This window comes from Chelonia mydas, chromosome 8, assembly GCF_015237465.2.
Source record: "Chelonia mydas isolate rCheMyd1 chromosome 8, rCheMyd1.pri.v2, whole genome shotgun sequence".
Lineage (NCBI taxonomy): Eukaryota > Metazoa > Chordata > Testudines > Cheloniidae > Chelonia > Chelonia mydas.
In genome coordinates this window covers 64,851,405-64,869,604 of record NC_057854.1, presented here as the reverse complement: position 1 = coordinate 64,869,604, position 18,200 = coordinate 64,851,405, and the positions used below count along the sequence as shown (strand labels likewise).

The following is an 18,200-nucleotide window of genomic DNA, read 5'->3' as shown; positions in this document are numbered from 1 at the left end:
CCAGTCAAATTTATTTTATTACAGTCAAAGTGCTTCCTTAATTTAGCTTTTAAAGAACTACCTTTCTTTTATCAATTGGTTGTGGGAGGAGATAAGGGGAATAGAAGCCCGATGTTTTTTCTAGGTTTTTAAACAAAACGTGTACCTAAATGCCTCCCTCAGTCCCCCACCAAGATAAAGGTAATGTTGGATGAGATGTTGCTTCTAATTTGCAGATTCAATATATCAAGAGGGAAGAGAGATTTTTCTAATTTAATAAACAGAAAAAAGTTACCATTAGCTAAAGTTTGGCTAGGAGTCTGACATCTTAGGCTTAAAATGCAGATCGTAATGTTTTGTCTGCAAAACTAATTGATGCCCTTTGAATCCACTGGCAAACAAAAGTTACCTCTTCACAATTAAACAATTTATCTGCTGGCTTTCCCAATTTTAATCTATTACCTTGCAAAAAAATAAGTGGTTTTTATGCCTTAAAAGATAAGTCTCAGACCTACATTTATAGAAATGATTTTGTACAATACTGATGTCTGAACATTTCATACATAGCACAATGAATCCTATTTGACTGAAGCCTCAGTTTAACCGTATACATTAGTTTAGTAGATTTTGAGCCATAAGTTTCAAACATGAAACAATATAAAAAGGGTCCTTATTACTGGGCTGTGATTAGTTTGATGTATTAGTGAACAAATACTGTAAGATAATCAAAAACCAAAACTGAAGTTCATCACATCTTCAACTAAAACCCTCTACATGAAAATGAGAGGATACCATATGCATTTCTAGCTGGTTTGCTACTCTTTTTATCAAATGAAGGAAGTTTAGTTGCTATGTCATACATTTCTACTGATTATTCTCTGATCACGTGCCCTAAAATGAATCTTAATAAATATATTTAAGCTGTCAAGGAACTTATCACCTTTACAAAATACCAAGTGAACTGTAAACTTTTACAGTTACTCTGATACCAATCTGAAATTTTAGGAATATTCATAGTTCAACACACACTGACAAACTATGTATGTTTGATATGTGACAAACACTTCAGTAGCCATTTTGTAAAATAACTGCAATAACATTTCCTATCTCTTACCTCCACAAGCATGTGTTCTACTCCTATACTGCCACATACACCAGGAAATCCTTCCCTTGGACCCTCTACACATGGGTTCTCAGCTTAGATAACTTGTGAGGGAGGCAGAGGTGGTTGTCACAAATACCATGCCCTTCTTGTATTGCTAACCGGATAGACAGTCCCAGTATGGCACATGTTGAGAGCCACTACTGTACACCATGAAGCCTCCCTCACCACCTACAGATACATCAAACACTTGTTTCCTCACAGTCCTACACAGGACCTTCCAATTTGCTATTAAAAAAGCATTTACTCTACAACTAAGCAACCGAATAACCAGTTCCATTTATTCCTTCCACGTGCCTCCTGCTCCAGCTCTCTCGTCATAATCCTTCCTTCCTTGTCTGTATATAGCCCATTTAAACTTTAAGCTCTTTTGAGAGAGAAACCTGTCCCATTCTGTGTCAGCAGAACACCTAACCTTTTGGGCACTGTACAAATAAGGCAATAAAATAGTAACACAGTAATAAGCAAGAACATAATTCAAGATATCCTCTAGACTGGTGCATGCAAGAGACCATTACACATGGCAAAAGGAACAAGACTGTCATAAGTTTTATGCTTCTATCCAGGCACCAGTCTGGAGTCACTTCTGGAGATTAACTAGCAGGAGAAGCCAGAATACGCAAGGATGACAGAACTTGAAATACGGGATACAGAAGATTATTATGTTACTATACCAACCTTTGTACTTTTGTAATACTGAAAATCTTGAAGTGTCTTACAAATACCCAAGACCAATGAAATTTATCTATTGTATCCATTTTATTGAGATATATATAAAAAGAGAGCCACATTTCCAAAGTAGTCTAATTTTAGGGAAGAAACTTTAGCAACTACAGTCTGATTTTGAGAAGAAAATCCCTGCCAGTTGAAGTCAGTGGGTACACTGGGCATTGAGCTCCTCTGGGAGAGCAGGGATGGGGTGGGGACACTATGGATGAAATTCTGACCTCACTGAAGTCAACGGCAAAACTCTTATTGACTTCAATGGGCCAGGATTTCACTCCAGATGTTGAAAGCTGGACTCTGTGTGCTGCCTCCGCAGCTCCCATTGGCCAGGAACCACAGCCATTGGGAGCTGCAGGGGCAGTACCTGCAGGCAGAGGCAGTGTGCAGAGGTGCCTGGCTATGCCTCTGCCTAGGACCTGAGAGATGGGGATGTTACCGCTTCCGGTGAGCCCCGCAGGCAAGCACTGCTCAGAGCCTGCCCCACCCCCACCCCACACCCCTGCCCCATTCCACTCCCAAAGTCTGCTGCGGTGGCCCAAGACTGCCCCAAGGGATACCTGAGCTGCCCCTGAGCAAGGTGCACCAGCCACTGCAGAAATCAAGAAAAGTCACTGAATCCGTGACTTCTGTGACAAACTTGCACCCTTACGTAGAACAATAAATGATAGGAAAAGGTGAAAAAGGGAGACAGACTGAATTAGTCTACATGAAAAGACCTACTGATATAACTCAAGGACTGTATGGAGATCACGTCTGGTAAACAAGAGAAGTGTGCAGACCAGAAATCAGTGAACCACAATTGGTGCATCAGAAGTCAGACTTAATTGGTGGACAAAATAAGGAGGGGCTGGGCTATTCTACCCTTCATTCCCTTTTGAGGTTCCAAAACACAAACAAACAAAAAAACCTTGGGGAGAAAACATGTAGGGACAGATGCAAACACTGGGCAACCTCAACAAGACAAGGTGGAGGACCAAGCTTCACCACCATGGCTGCCACCTCCACCAACTCCTAGGACCCTGAAATCCAACGTAACACATCCTGATCCTGAAAAATATCCTGGCCACACCAGGCGTAAGAGGAAGGACCTAAATGACACCTCCAGCAACTCCAGCTAAATCTCAGCCACTACCTGGGATGTAAGACTGTCTCCCCTTCTCCCTCACTCCTATGTGGTCCTTTTCCTACCCCACCTTATTTTGTCTCCTTCCTCTCACTTTTTTTTTTACCCCTTTCTGTCTCATAAAAGTCTGGTTTAGCCAGTCAACCCAGTATAATTTGCAACACTGCTATAAACCTGTCACCGAAGAGCAGCTAAAACCAATGCCCTACAAAGCGCACTGCTGGTAAAAGTTAGCCAGATCTTGGACAGGTCTCAGAGTAGCAGCCGTGTTAGTCTGTATTCGCAAAAAGAAAAGGAATACTTGTGGCACCTTAGAGACTCACAAATTTATTTGAGCATAAGCTTTTGTGAGCTACAGCTCACTTCATCCGATGCATTCCAGATCTTGGAGTGGCTGATAAGACTATGTGCTGTGGCTGTATTTTCCCCAGCAGTGAGGTTGTAAAGTGAGTCAATACCAGAGACAGAAGCTGTATTTTCTATCTTTGCTGTTCTTTTCTTTCCCTTCATGTGTTTGCCTTGTTTTTCCTTTTAGGAAATGGAACAGGACTTTAACAACAACAGCTCCAGCCCATCTCAGCTAACTTCTTCCCCCCCACAAAAAAGGACAGCTATTTAAAAGACTGTCAGGGTTTTTTTCCCTGCCTTCGTCTAAAAACTTTCACCAGGGAAAGGGAACAAGAAATGTTGTTAAAATAAAGATCTTACTTAATATTTTACATTTCAAAGGTTTTCTCTGTTTTTCCTTTTTTTCTGTACCTTAAATATTCTTATAATCCCTTAATAAAAGGTGTGTTTGCCATGGTACTAAGCAGGCAGAGGTCTCTGAATACCAAATCTTGAACCTTGTTTAAAGCTGTTTAATGTTGGTGTCAAGGTTCCTCCCCCACTCTGAACTCTAGGGTACAGATGTGGGGATCTGCATGAAAACCTCCTAAGCTTACTTTTATCAGCTTAGGTTAAAACTTCCCCAAGGTACAAATTAATTTTATCCTTTGTCCTTAGAATATCCACTGCCACTACCAAACTCTAACTGGATTTACTGGGAAAAGTAGTTTGGACACGTCTTTCCCCCCAAAATCCTCCCAACCCTTGCACCCCACTTCCTGGGAAAGGTTTGGTAAAAATCCTTACCAATTTGCATAGGTAACCACAGACCCAAACCCTTGGATCTGAGAACAATGAAAAAGCATTCAGTTTTCCTACAAGAAGACTTTTAATAGAAATAGAAGTAAATGGAAGTAAAGGAATCACCCTGTAAAAATCAGGATGGTAGATACCTTACAGGGTAATTAGATTCAAAACATAGAGAATCCCTCTAGGCAAGACCTTAAGTTACAAAAAAGACACACAGACAGAAATAGTCATTCTATTCAGCACAGTTCTTTTCTCAGCCATTTAAAGAAATCATAATCTAACGCATACCTAGCTAGATTACTTACTAAAAGTTCTAAGACTCCATTCCTGTTCTATCTCCGGCAAAAGCAGCATACCGACAGACATAGACCCTTTGTTTCTCTCCCTCCTCCCAGCTTTTGAAAGTATCTTGTCTCCTCATTGGTCATTTTGGTCAGGTGCCAGCGAGGTTACCTTTAGCTTCTTAACCCTTTACAGGTGAGAGGATTTTTCCTCTGGCCAGGAGGGATTTTAAAGGGGTTTACCCTTCCCTTTATATTTATGACAGTTGGACAGTAACATGGTCACGTTAACATCTTTGACCCCACATGCTCCATTTAAATTAATGCAACACAATTTTGAGGTTTACGGCTAAATTATTCCACAGGAACTCTGTCTAATCTAGATTTTCCTCATTTGTTTCTGTCTACAACAGAACTAGTTGTAATAAAAAAGAAAAAGAAAACAAACCACACACACACCCCAACCACACTTTCCCCTGGCATAACAGCAGTGTCTTGACACGAAGACCTGTTCAAAATTTTGGTTGGTTTAGTGCTCGCTCATTTGCTTTCTATAACAAAATGTTGAAGAGCTTTCCCATCTACTTTACTGACAAGGTTGACTGGATCATACTTTTGTTCAGAGCCATGAGTTCACTATCAGATAAAGAGGTAGGAATCCATCAAGCTCTCTGGTGGAATTTCATCCACTGAGCTCTTCAGCATCTTAGGTCTTTGGGGAATTGCACTTAGAGATCTGTGAATTGGACCCTTACTATTCATGGCATGAGAAACTCATTATTGACAGTACTTATGAGTACTTCTTTCCAAGTCAGGATGCTAGCCACATAGTAACATGGCCACTTACTGTTACCCTCACAGCTTATTGCTACCAACCTAAGAAAGGTTACTGAAAGAGTGAAGTTAAAAACAGCTGTACTCACGTCACCTCACGTCAATCCGGTTTCAAGCGAGGGCATCATACAGAAAAAAGATGATTCTATGAACTCTTTTTAGTGACCGTATCCTTGTTGATTACTAGACAATCAGTCTTCAGTAGAAATGACCATCTTGCTTGTGGACTTTTGTGATAGTGGCCCTTTAGTAAGTCAATCCTTTCTAAGAGAAATCCTAAACCTTTACATGACCATGAAGTAGAAAAGCATGTATTGGTTTCTACTGGCCTCTGTGCTGTCCCTGTTGCTGTTCAGGTATATAATTACAGCTGCTAGGAAAGACTATGAAATGTTGTGACCTTCATCATCACCAATATATAAATGACACTCAGATTTTTATCTCCCTTTTGTCAAACTTATATGGCAGTTTCTGCACCTTCTAAGAACTAACAGAGGTGAGAAAGCAGATGGAGGGAAACTAGCTCAGACTCAGTTCTGATAAGACAGAAGTGAAACAATAGAGGGAAGCATCTGGAGGAGTGGGCCAGACCGGCAAGTTTACTTTCCCAAAACATTTGTAATTTCAAGGTCATACTGGATCCACTGCCTTTTATTTATGGTTGGTCAAGAGACTAAGATCACGGTCTCTGATAAAAACCTCTAAATAGTGAGCCATGGCTTTCAATCAATTCAGCCTTCAGGTTACAATACTGTACAATCAAAAGAGGTTATCCTTGAAAGAGTACCCTGAAGCTGCAACTAGTGCAAACCTGACTGATGCAAGCTACTATATGCCCACAATATCAATATTCTGTACTCTGCATGGCTTCTTATTCAACTATGAGGGCAATTCAATATATTGATTAGAATCTATGAAGCGCTGAATGGCCTGGGAGCCAATTATCTAAGAGATCAACTCCTGTGTCTTGATGCAGAAGTTACTTGTCCACTAGGATCAATCTCACCCTTCACTCTTTAGGTTAAACTTTAAGGCTGGGGGCAAAGTGGATATAGTGTACTTAGATTTTCAGAAAGCCTTTGACAAGATCCCTCACCAAAGGCTCTTACACAAAGTAAGCGGTCACGGGATAAGAGGGAAGGTGCTCTCATGGATTGGTAACTGGTTAAAAGATAGGAAACAAAGGATAGGTGTCTATGGTCAGTTTTCAGAATCGAGAGAGGTAAAGAGTGGTGTCCCCCAAGGGTCTGTTCTGGGACCAGTCCTATTCGACATATTCATAAACGATCTGGAAAAAGGGGTAAACAGTGAGGTGGCAAAATTTGCAGATGATACAAAATTACTAAAGATAGTTAAGACCCGGGCAGACTGTGAAGAGCTACAAAAGGGTCTCTCAAAACAGGGTAACTGAGCAACAAAATGGCAGATGAAATTTAATGCTGATAAATGCAAAGTAATGAACATTGGAAAGCATAATCCCAACTATACATATAAGATGATGGGGTCTAAATTAACTGTTACCTCTCAAGAAAGAGATCTTGGAGTCATTGTGGATAGTTCTCTGAAAACATCTACTCAATGTGCATTGGCAGTCAAAAAAGCAAACAATGCTGGGAATAATTAAGAAAGGGATAGATAATAGGACAGAAAATATCTTGTTGCCTCTATATAAATCAATGGTATGCCCACATCTTGAATACTGTGTGCAGATGTGGCCCATCTCAAAATTTTATTTTTATATACACACATATATATATATCTATAGGAATTGGAAAAGGTTCAGAAAAGGGCAACCAAAATTATTTGGGGTATGGAATGGCTTCCATGTGGAGGAGAGAGAAGACTGGGACTTTTCATCTTGGAAAAGAGGCAACTAAGGGGAGATATGATTGAGGTCTATAAAATCATGATTGGTATAGAGAAAGTAGATAAAGTGTTTACTATGTCTCATAACAAAAGAACTAGGGGCCACGAAATGAAATTAACAGGCAGCAGGTTTAAAACAAATAAAAGGAAATATTTCTTGACACAAGGCAGTCAACCTGTGGAACTCCTTGCCGGAGGATGTTGTGAAGGCCAAGACCATAACCGGGTTCAAAAAAGAACGAGATAAATTCATGGAGGATAGGTCCATCAAAGGCTATTAGCTAGGATGGGCAGGAATGGTGTCCCTAGCCTCTGTTTGCCAGAAGCTAGCAATGAGCGACAGGGAATGGATCACTTGATGATTAACTGTTCTGTTCATTCCCTCTGGAGCACCTGGCACTGGCCACTGTCCAAAGACAGGATACTGGGCTAGATGGACCTTTGCTCTGACCCAGTAGGGCCATTCATATGTTGTTAAAGAATTTGCAGTGAGGATCTCTCTGGAATTTATTCAGTGCACAGTATATACATTTAACTTGCAAACTGAGCAGGCTCTACCTGCTTTCCCAACTTTGTATGGAAGTCACTTGTATTTGGTTTAATGCACTCCTAAACTGCACCACACTCAATGGTTTTTGGGTTGAGGAACCTGTAAGCTGCATTGAAGCTGGCAGATGTTCAAAATTTACACACACTTGAACTCAGAGCCTAGTAGATGCAAACCTTGGTGCACCTTACAAACTCCATTACATCAAGAGTTCCAGTTTAAGCATCAATGTGTTTCACATTAGTTCTTCTAAACCGTCTTACAGAAACTTAACCAAAAATAAACACACCATCACAGAAACTAGAAAACTAGGAGAACCTAAGTTAACATTACACTTAAATAATTTACAGGATTATTTCCATACCTGCAATTGGGATATTTTAGCTCAAACAATTTCAATTCTATAACCATAACGCCACATAACTTCTGCTCAGATGTATCAGAAAACTTTACAGCAAGATACTTCACATCTTCTGCACTGACAACAAAGCCTCATACCATACCTACTCTTAACACAGAAGTGTGTCCACTAGACATCTGGTACATACGTGCAACCCCACCCAACCAAAATCTGTACTCTTATACATAGTGTCATTCTTGTGTGGTTTCTTCACCTAAACCAAAGCTTTCAGTTATTTTACTGTATTAACTTTAACCCTTTTAAAATGTCTCCCATGGGAATAGTAGATTCTAGAATCTCCAACGAAGACCCAGACTGTTTATATTGACTCCCACCACATATTAGTAGAGCATCTGCAGCATAATTCTCAGAAAGTGAATTATCAGGTAAAAACTTTTCAGAACTCCCGCTTAATGCAAGCTCAAGAATAAAGTGCTTTGTAGTCTATTACTTCAATATTATAACAGCATGAATGAATTTGGCCCAAAATTTTATACTGTATCTAATTTGTTTTTGCAACTTAGAACTTAAAAAAAAATCAGTCTGATTCCCCTTAATTGTAAAAAGGATTCCCCCGCCCCGAATCTGTACTGTGTAGACCTGTTTTCACTATAGAGTTGCCTTTTAAAATTCTCTCAGAATAGTTCACTTTCTAATGTGACTATGGTTCTAAGAGAGAAAGAACACAAACTCTTTAGATGTCTTCAAAAGATTGACAAAGATCTTAAGGACATAAGTCTCTTGTACACTGTCAAATATAAAGGGAAGGGTAAACCCCTTTAAAATCCCTCCTGGCCAGAGGAAAAATCCTCTCACCTGTAAAGGGTTAAGAAGCTAAAGGTAACCTCGCTGGCACAAAAATGACCAATGAGGAGACAAGATACTTTCAAAAGCTGGGAGGAGGGGAAAAAAACAAAGGGTCTGGGTCTGTCTGAATGCTGCTTTTGCCGGGGATAGAACAGGAATGGAGTCTTAGAACTTTTAGTAAGTAATCTAGCTAGGTATGCGTTAGATTATGATTTCTTTAAATGGCTGAGAAAAGAACTGTGCTGAATAGAATGACTATTTCTGTCTGTGTGTCTTTTTTGTAACTTAAGGTTTTGCCTAGAGGGATTCTCTATGTTTTGAATCTAATTACCCTGCAAGGTATCTACCATCCTAATTTTATAGAGGTGATTCCTTTACTTCTATTAAAAGTCTTCTTGTAAGAAAACTGAATGCTTTTTCATTGTTCTAAGATCCAAGGGTTTGAGTCTGTGGTCACCTATGGTGAGGATTTTTACCAAACCTTCCCCAGGAAGTGGGGTGCAAGGGTTGGGGGGATTTTGGGGGGAAAGATGTGTCCAAACTATGTTTTCCAGTAAACCCAGTTAAAAGTTTGGTGGTGGCAGTGGAAATTCCAAGGGCAAAGGGTAAAATTAATTTGTACCTTGGGGAAGTTTTAACCTAAGCTGATAAAAGTAAGCTTAGGAGGTTTTCATGCAGGTCCCCACATCTGTACTCTAGAGTTCAGAGTGGGGGAGGAACCTTGACATACACCGTGTTACAATGTATTTCAATTCTTTTCACTAGTCAGGCCTATCCTCCTTTAAGGTACATAAGGAATATAATATCAGCAGATTTCAGCCATTTGGTATGGAAAGCAGATTTTCTAAACTAAAGGCAAGTTCTTGTTTTCTTCCAAACCACTAATCTCATGAGTAGTCTGTTGAATTAAATAGACTTTAGCATACAGGGTAATTCTTTGTGGATTTAAACCCAAAGATTGCCCTTCCAAAATCTCAATCAAACTTCATTCCCATTCCCAAGATTTTGGGAGTCTTACTTTTTGTGATCATCTCCCCTTTGAAATATTAGAAGAATAAAGCTACTTCTACATCTCTTAAATTTTTTGACAGTTAAAACACCTCTGCATCCCAGCCCCTTGAACTTTTTAAGAAGCTTCCTTTCATTATGTTAGATGAAAATGCATCTCTAGTGCAGATTCTCTCCAAAAGAAAGCCATTTCATAAAGGTCTTTCTAGGGAAAAGTAGTTTTAAGTACAAACATAATGCAACAAATCAAAATGTTAATATTTCCAAGTCTCTAAAACAAACACAAGAAGAAATCAAGCTCTCACTGCATTATGCTTATGTTAGGAAAGCAACTGAGCTAAATACATTAAACAAAATGTATTAAGTTCATTTGACCAACACATACTGACCGCTAGATTAGAACCATATTAAATCCTGAATAATCACTGTAAATATGGCTCATAAAAATAAGAAAAATACATAATCTCAAAGACCATTGTCTGGGACATAAAGTTTCTGTATTTATGAATCAACTGTGATATTACTTGAATTCCACAACAGTGTCTCAAAATTTTAAGAACCAAAATATATCATGTACAGTTATTTGTTAGAGAAATATCTTTTCCATTTGTCTGAGTCTTGTTACATAGTACTTGTACTTGCAGTTAAACAGTAGCCAGAAGCTAAAAGAATCGTTTGTTTATTTGCATTCATTTAAATTTGAATCTTGAACTTAAATCTCTCAAAAACAACAAGGAGTACCTGTGGAACCTTAGAGACTAACAAATTTATTTGGGCATAAGCTTTTGTGGGCTAAAACCCACTTCATCCAATGCATGGAGTGGAAAATACAGTAGGAAGATATATATATATATATATATATATATATATATACACACACAGTACATGAAAATATGAGAGTTGCCTTACCAAGTGGGGGGTCAGTTCTAATGAGACAATTCAATTAAAGTGGGCTATTATCAACAGGAGGAAAAATCACTTTTGTAGTGGTAATCAGGGTGGCCCATTTCAAACAGCTGACAAGAAGGTCTGAGTAACATTCAAAAACCAGTTGGAGAACACTTCAACCTACCTGGACACTCAATAACAGACTTAAAAGTGGCAATTCTTCAACAAAAAAACCTTCAAAAACAGACTCCAATGAGAAACTGCAGAACTGGAATTAATTTGTAAACTGCATACCAAATTAGGCCTGAATAAAGACTGGGAGTGAATGGGTCACTACAAAAACTAAATTTCCCCATGCTAATTTCCCCCTATTGCTACTCACACCTTCTTGTCAACTCTTTGAAATGGGCCACCTTGATTACTACTACAAAAGTGATTTTTCCTCCTGTTGATAATAGCCCACTTTAATTGAATTGCCTCGTTAGAACTGACTCCTCTCCCTCCCCCCACTTGGTAAGGCAACTCCCATCTTTTCATGTACTGTGTATATATCTTCCTGCTGTATTTTCCACTCCATGCATTGGATGAAGTGGGTTTTAGCCCACGAAAGCTTATGCCCAGATAAATTTGTTAGTCTCTAAGGTGCCACAAGTACTCCTTGTTTTTGCTGATACAGATTCTCACGGCTACCCCTCTGAAACCTTAAATCTCTCAAGTACCATCAGGGCAACATAGGCTTAGGACTTATCTGCTTGCAGTTATATTATGTTGAATTAAGACTATGCACTGATGTACCCAGTTAAATTTCAGCTTTGGTTCGTAGGAGAAGATTGTGTTTCTTCCTAACTCTGAAAGAACTGAAAATGGATGCTACAGGAGATGGAATAAGACTGAAAGGAAGCATAAATTCCTAGCATTATTTTTATATTCAAAGTCATTTCAATCTCATTCATGCTTCATATATGATGTTTTTAAATGACTATTTCCCCCATACATCTTCTGTTCTTGTGCTGTCTGTTTGGCTCATATCATATGCAAATACAGGGTTAAACAAAGTCTACTTTTATCCCTTCACAACCTCATTAAAGTCCATGACATTGCACAGATGTAACAGAGCTGAATCTGGGACTGTATGTTTATTACCAGTCCCATAGACACCACTCCAACAAGGATAGCACTGACTCCTTGATTTTGGTAAAGCAAAACTGCCCCCCACAGAATACTTCAGAAGTCCTCTTGGAGAGGACAGGTTTCTCTTATATAGCACAACCAAGTTGTTCTTAAGAGTCACCCACATTTTTGTTTGTGTTGCACCATGCATTTAAAACAAGGCACATCTGTCAGACCCCAAATGTACACTTTTACATATTGCATGTGTGGACAGTATGTCTAAAGAAGAAACTGAAGATGCTTTTTATACCACAAAAGAAACCATGTGAACTCGCCCAAAATGGACGGATGGTGGAGGGATAGGACTTTTCTCCAAGATAAGGAATTATCTGATGGAGAAAACAGTATTTTAACTTGGGAAAGCAGAATGAATGGAGAAGTGCAAGATAGTTATTGCTCAGTATTTTCTGTGAATTTAGGACAAAGTTTTGAAACCCCTTATTTCATTAGTGATCACTTCAAAATCTGTCACTTCAAGGTATTTATATATATATATATATATATATATATATATATATATATATATAGGGAATGAGATATTCACACACACTCTAAGCATCCTTTGTAGTTCCTTTGGGTAAACATATGACAGCAGGTAGTAGAAATATGGCTTTCTTTGAAGAAAAAGTTGTAATCTATTCCAGGGAGAGCTTTAAAAATATGAAAAGGAGATGGTCAATCCTCCAGTTCTGCTTCTGTTTCACGTCTAAAGGGAATGTATGCATTTCAAACATACAAGTTTTATGTATACTTCCATGCTCTCACCCTCAAATTCTAATATACAACTCCAGGAACTACTACCACATGGAACACCGACTTGAAACTAGTCACAAAATTATGATCTGGAATACTTTAATGCTGTATACAATTCTATTTGACATTATTTCCATTAGTTGCATTAAGTGGGTCAAATACTAACAGAGAATGTAAAAGGCAAAAGCAGAGAATATCTGCTCTTAACTGATTACTTGTTGCATTTGCTTGTGTATCTCTCAGAATGGAAACCATAGGGAGGGAAAAGGAAAGTAAAGGAATTTGGTTTGGATCGGACTGTTACAGAAAGCTAAGTAGAAAGAACCCTACAGGTTGCTTTCCACATTCAATCCAAACTCAGCTAATAGGAACCAAAATAGCTCAATTGCCTAAAGAATTTGCAAAGCCACACCAGAATAAACCTCTGCCATATCTGAATCTGCAGACACAGCGCATATTCTACACCTCATATGATCATTGGGGGGGGGGGGGAGAGAGACATGTTTAGTTCATGTACATGCAAGCCTACAGAACTGAATCACCTAAGGACATTAAATTACATCACCTCTGAAGACCCCAAAGCAAATTATTCCAAGAATTTTCACTGCCTTAGCACTTTAGTGCTCAAATTTGCATTGATTAAAAAGAGATCATGAATCTGAGCTCTACAAAATATAAAAGTATTGTACAAAATAAATTACTTTGCAATAACCAGAAATGGTTATTTCATATAGAAACTGCTAATATATAGCACAGCCAGTAGTCATGGAAATTTTTTTTTTTTAAATATAAAGAGAAAGGTTGTTGTCGGGTATTACCAGCTCCTAATGACATCAAAAAGATACATCTTTTAGCCCTGTTACAATATGCAACAGTACTCTGGCTACATATGCAACTGTTGCAGAATTCCAAAAGGAGAAACCTTTTCCTGTTATTCTACAGAGGACGGGGGGAAATGATTGATTGTTCCTGCACACTCTTTCTTTCAAGAATATCAACAAAACTGTTTTATAAATTGAAAATTAAATAAATAATGATATAGTTAAATCACACATTTTTTGTATTTTTGAAATGTTTGCCCTCAAAAGATATATCAGAAATATTACTAAGAATAATAAGTCTGATATTCCTGAAGGCCCTGGTTTTTTGAAACATGGAACTAACACTTTTCAGAAGCATTAAAATAAACTAATGTTATACAGTCAGACAGAGAGAATTCTATAAAGTGTTGGGTGACAATTGACATTAAATGCTCTTTCTCCTGGAATCCAGGTTATTGCTTAATCTTTACCCATCTGAGTGACTATAGGCTTACCATCACACATATCAAAACTAACAGTGCACATCCATATCCCCCTCTACCTCCCAGCTCTTCAACGGAAAACAACTATTTTTGTATTACAACAAATGTGAATGGAAAAACAATACACAGAGTTTTGCAAGGCTGAATACCCCCAAATAAACGCAATTAGACACAAAAACATGACACTCAGTGACGGAAATAGCGTTGATACACGTAAGAAAAAAAGACAACAGATATTCGAAAATAAAAACCACATGATCAAGCAATAGATCAAGATGATTTTCTCCTGTGCAATTCCCCTGGGAATGGCTCACGTCCGCAGTAGTGAAGCGACCAGGCAGGAACCAGCATCAAAGAAAGGGAAGAAGACGCCACCTACCTGTCCCAAAGGCTTTGGCCACCAGCCACGCTAGATTACAGGCGATTTTAGCTCTGGTGAAATCATAATGGTCAAAAGGTTTGACGGCAGGAACAATGAACGTCTTTCTCATTTCCTTGATGTCTGCAGCATCCCCCATCTTTTTACAGCACCTTCTCTTTTATTTACATGATTATTCTTCCCAAGTCCTCCCCCACAAAATAATAATAATAATAATAATAACAATAAAAAAAAAACGTATACAAAATAGACGCAGCCGCCGCCGCCGCCGCCGCCGCCTCCGGTGTTGATGAACTCAGCTGTCCATATGGGGTGATGCCTCCTCTGCCCAGGAACGTAGCAGAGCCTCTGCTTTCTCCTTCCCTCGCTCTTTGTCTCAATTCATCCAGGCAAGGCCCCCGCCCCCCAAAATGACAAGTTTATAACCCCCCCCTTTGCTAGGGAAATACCCCCCCCAGCGAGGGCTGATCCCGGGGGGATCCCCCCACGCAGTCCCCCGCCCTCCGCCGGCAGGGACGGAGCCCCCGCGGGAGCTGGCCGTGATTTCCCCGCAGCGGCAGGAAGCGGGGACCTGGCCCTTCCCGGCCGCCGCTGAGACACAAGAGATGTCAAAATTCCCAGCGCAGGCTCCGGGCGCGGCGCAGCCCCCGCGCCTTCGCCTCCCCGCAGCGGAGACCCCCGGTGGGTGGGGGCGGCGGCTGCTGCCCCTGCTAGCGCCCCGGCTCCCTTTGGGGCTGCCGCAAATTAACGCCTCTCGGCTCCTATCCTGTCTCGCCCAGCCGCTGCGGCTTTCCCCAGCCGCTGCCGCACTGGATGGCAGAGCAAATCCGCGCACGGCGCATGCGCCCCGCGCCCCCTCCTCAGCGTGAAACGGCCCTGGGCTGGGCTGGGCCCAGCGACTGACTAGGGGCGGGGCCTCCCCAGCCCTGGCGGGGAATGGCGTCACGTGGCCGGCCGGACAATGGGGCATTCTTGACGCCAGGCCAAGGCCGGGCAGCTCCCAGGCGCAGCCAGGCCTCGGGGGCCCAGTGCCAGGGGAGCGAGGGCGCTTCCCGCCGCGGGGAGGAAAGGAGCGCGTGCAGTGCTCCATGGACGTACCGAGAGGGACTGGAGCAGCGGCCGCACGAACCCTCCCTCTGCATAGGCCAGTCGCCAGGTGGGACCTTCCACGGGGGACACTAGGAAATCCACACGCTTGTCGACCCTGGTTGTTAACGTTTCGAGGGCACTTCCTGTCCTGGTGGGTTTGTCCCAATGTCCTTGGCTTAAATCATTCCTCCCTATTATATTAGTAGCATTCAACTGGTGCCTGAGAACCCCCTCCATGGAGCAGTACCTCAGCGTGCTAAGTGCTGTACAAACCCATCAAAAAGATAGTCCCTGCCTCAAAGAGTTTACAATTCACGTAAGTTTACAACTCCTTTTGCTAGTGGATGGTTGTTCTCAAGGAGGCTGCATTTGGGTAGGGTCAGCTGTCTGTAACTTGTCAAATGTTTTGGGGTGAAAAGGGATTATGATGGAGAAAATCTTATGCCAAGGAGTCTATAACTTTTTTTTTTATTGTGTAGGTTACATTTTAATTAAGAGATTCTCATGGACCATCTCCTGTCCAACTCATAAATGCATGGACCACCTTCCCTCATGACTGATTGAAATCTTTGGGACAATTTGCTTACATGGAAAAGTAGTACCAGTAATGTTATTGTATTATTAAAATAAAATACACTATTGCATGTCTTTTAGTATGAATTATCAGATGGAAACAAGGAGCAAGCATTATTAGCCAGCTTTAGGTACAGTAATAGCAAAAGATCTGCAGATCAACACAACATACACAATTTGAGAACTGTATTATGCAATAAGAGAAATATTACATTTGTATATATTTAAAGAAACAAGTGAGGACTCTATGACCAACCTGTGTGTGTAGGCATACAATTTTTAATATTTTCTGTGCTGCATTCTGTCAAAATATTTTTTATTCTTCTCTATCAGACCTTTTAACATTTAAATGCCAACAAACTGAAGAAGGCAAGAACTAGTTTTATATAAATATATATTCCATAAAATAGAATTCCATACAAAAACATGCTACAGCTCCATTGTTTAACATCTAGAAGTCCGAAAATGCTATATTAAGGTTGCACACTAGCTGGGATGGGGATTATTGATGAGAAAGTAAACACAAAAAGTACTTACTTTTAAATAATTAAATCTGTCATTCCAATTTTATATATAACAGTTTTGATGTAATTCAGCATTTGTGACATGTACTTGATAATGTCCCTCTATTGACTTGCTGTCCCCTAGGCTTGGAATAGCCTCCCATCTCTGTCCACCAACCATTTTATCTTAATTCCTCTTTAAAATCAACTTATTTTTTAAATTCTTTCTCACTTAATGTTGCGTCCACACTCTCTACGTGAACTACTATCCTGCGTTTCTTTTTATGCGAGAGTTAGATTCTAATACTGTTTTGGACTGGAACGGATTATTGTTTCATTATTTGCCCTGTGAGGCACCTTGTATACTTCTGATACAATTGCCTACATATCCATATTATGTATATATGATGGCATGGTGAAGTTTAAATTTGTATTGACATGAGTTTGGGATTATTAGTAATTGAGTGGAGAAGCCCTGAGTGAGTTATATAGCAATTCCAAAACAAATATCAAGAGATCATCACTTCCTTGTGTACATACAGTTCCTAACATAGTGGGTCCCGGATCCTGATTTCTGCTATATGAATTATAATTATTAGTAATAATGCCAAACCAACACAGAGACCCTGACTCAGGAGAGCAATCCCTATTCAGGAAGGGTTATTAAGCACAAGCTTAACTTTAAGATTTACTGAACAGAGATTATTATTTTTATGTTTTCATTATTATTTGTATTATTGTAGTGCCTAGGAGCCCTTTTGGCGTAAGCAGTTAGCTAATATTCAGGGTCTGATAGGGAAGTTGGTGATGGGGCCATGTATTTCTTTGATGCAGTCCTGCTTATTAACAAATAATGTACATAAAGTCCTATTTCCCTGAACACAGCAGGGCTCAAACAGCAGAAGACAGTTTCTTTGCTCATGATTCTAAAGCCACTTTCCATCCAGGACTCTACCCAAAAACTCACTCTCTTAGCTTTTTCTCAGAAGCACAAATATTGTAACCATGATATAGCCCAAACTGGCTATACCATAATCCTTTTCACTTATGCTAAGTATCCCATAACTCCTTGCATTTGCTGAAGTAAGCATTTGTCATAAGCAGATAGAACAAATGTATCTTGATTCTGACAAGTATTCTATGTCATAATACAAGCTAGGGAAGTACCTTCACAGACCAGTACCTAGAATGCTCGTATCCTAACAAAGGTAAGGGTGTGGCATGGCCCCACAGTATGCCAACATTTTTATGGCTGCCTTAGAACAGCGCTTCCTCAGCTCTCACCCCTAACACTCCTACTCTACTTGCACTACATTAATGACATCTTCATCATCTGGACCCGTGGAAAAGAAGCCCTTGAGGAATTCCACCAGGATTTCAACAATTTCCATCCCACCGTCAACCTCAGTCCGGACCAGTCCACCCAGGAGATCCACTTCCTGGACACTACAGTGCTAATAAGCGATGGTCACATAAACACCACCCTATACCTGAAACCTACTGACCACTATACTTACCTACATGCCTCCAGCTTTCATGCAGACCACATCACACAATCCACTGTCTACAGCCAAGCTCTAAGATACAATTGCATTTGCTCCAATCCCTCAGACAGAGACAAACACCTTCAAGATCTCTATCAAGCATTCTTAAAACTACAATACCCACCTGC

At 40.2% G+C, this 18,200-nt stretch overlaps 1 protein-coding gene and 1 long non-coding RNA gene across 9 annotated transcripts in view; one reads left to right on the top strand and one right to left on the bottom strand.

The window, feature by feature from the left end:
- Positions 1 to 15,204, bottom strand: part of CAMSAP2 (calmodulin regulated spectrin associated protein family member 2) — a 163,087-nt gene extending 147,883 nt beyond the window's left edge. For 4 of the 8 annotated variants that reach the window (XR_006283246.1, XM_037906019.2, XM_037906024.2 and 1 more), the window contains exon 1: positions 14,364 to 15,202. Coding sequence is in view for 7 of the 8 variants with exons in the window: in XM_037906019.2 (XP_037761947.1) it covers positions 14,364 to 14,502 (139 nt within the window). In the remaining variant the exon portion in view is untranslated. Of the gene's footprint in view, positions 1 to 14,363 lie in introns of all 8 variants that reach the window. The other 4 variants (XM_037906021.2, XM_037906022.2, XM_043520778.1 and 1 more) reach the window with 2 other exon arrangements.
- A 43-nt stretch (positions 15,205 to 15,247) lies between these two features.
- On the top strand, positions 15,248 to 16,096 carry LOC119566896. Its single transcript, XR_005226377.2, has 2 exons — positions 15,248 to 15,768; positions 15,932 to 16,096. It is a non-coding gene; the product is annotated as an uncharacterized LOC119566896 (long non-coding RNA).
- The last annotated feature ends 2,104 nt before the right edge of the window (positions 16,097 to 18,200 follow it).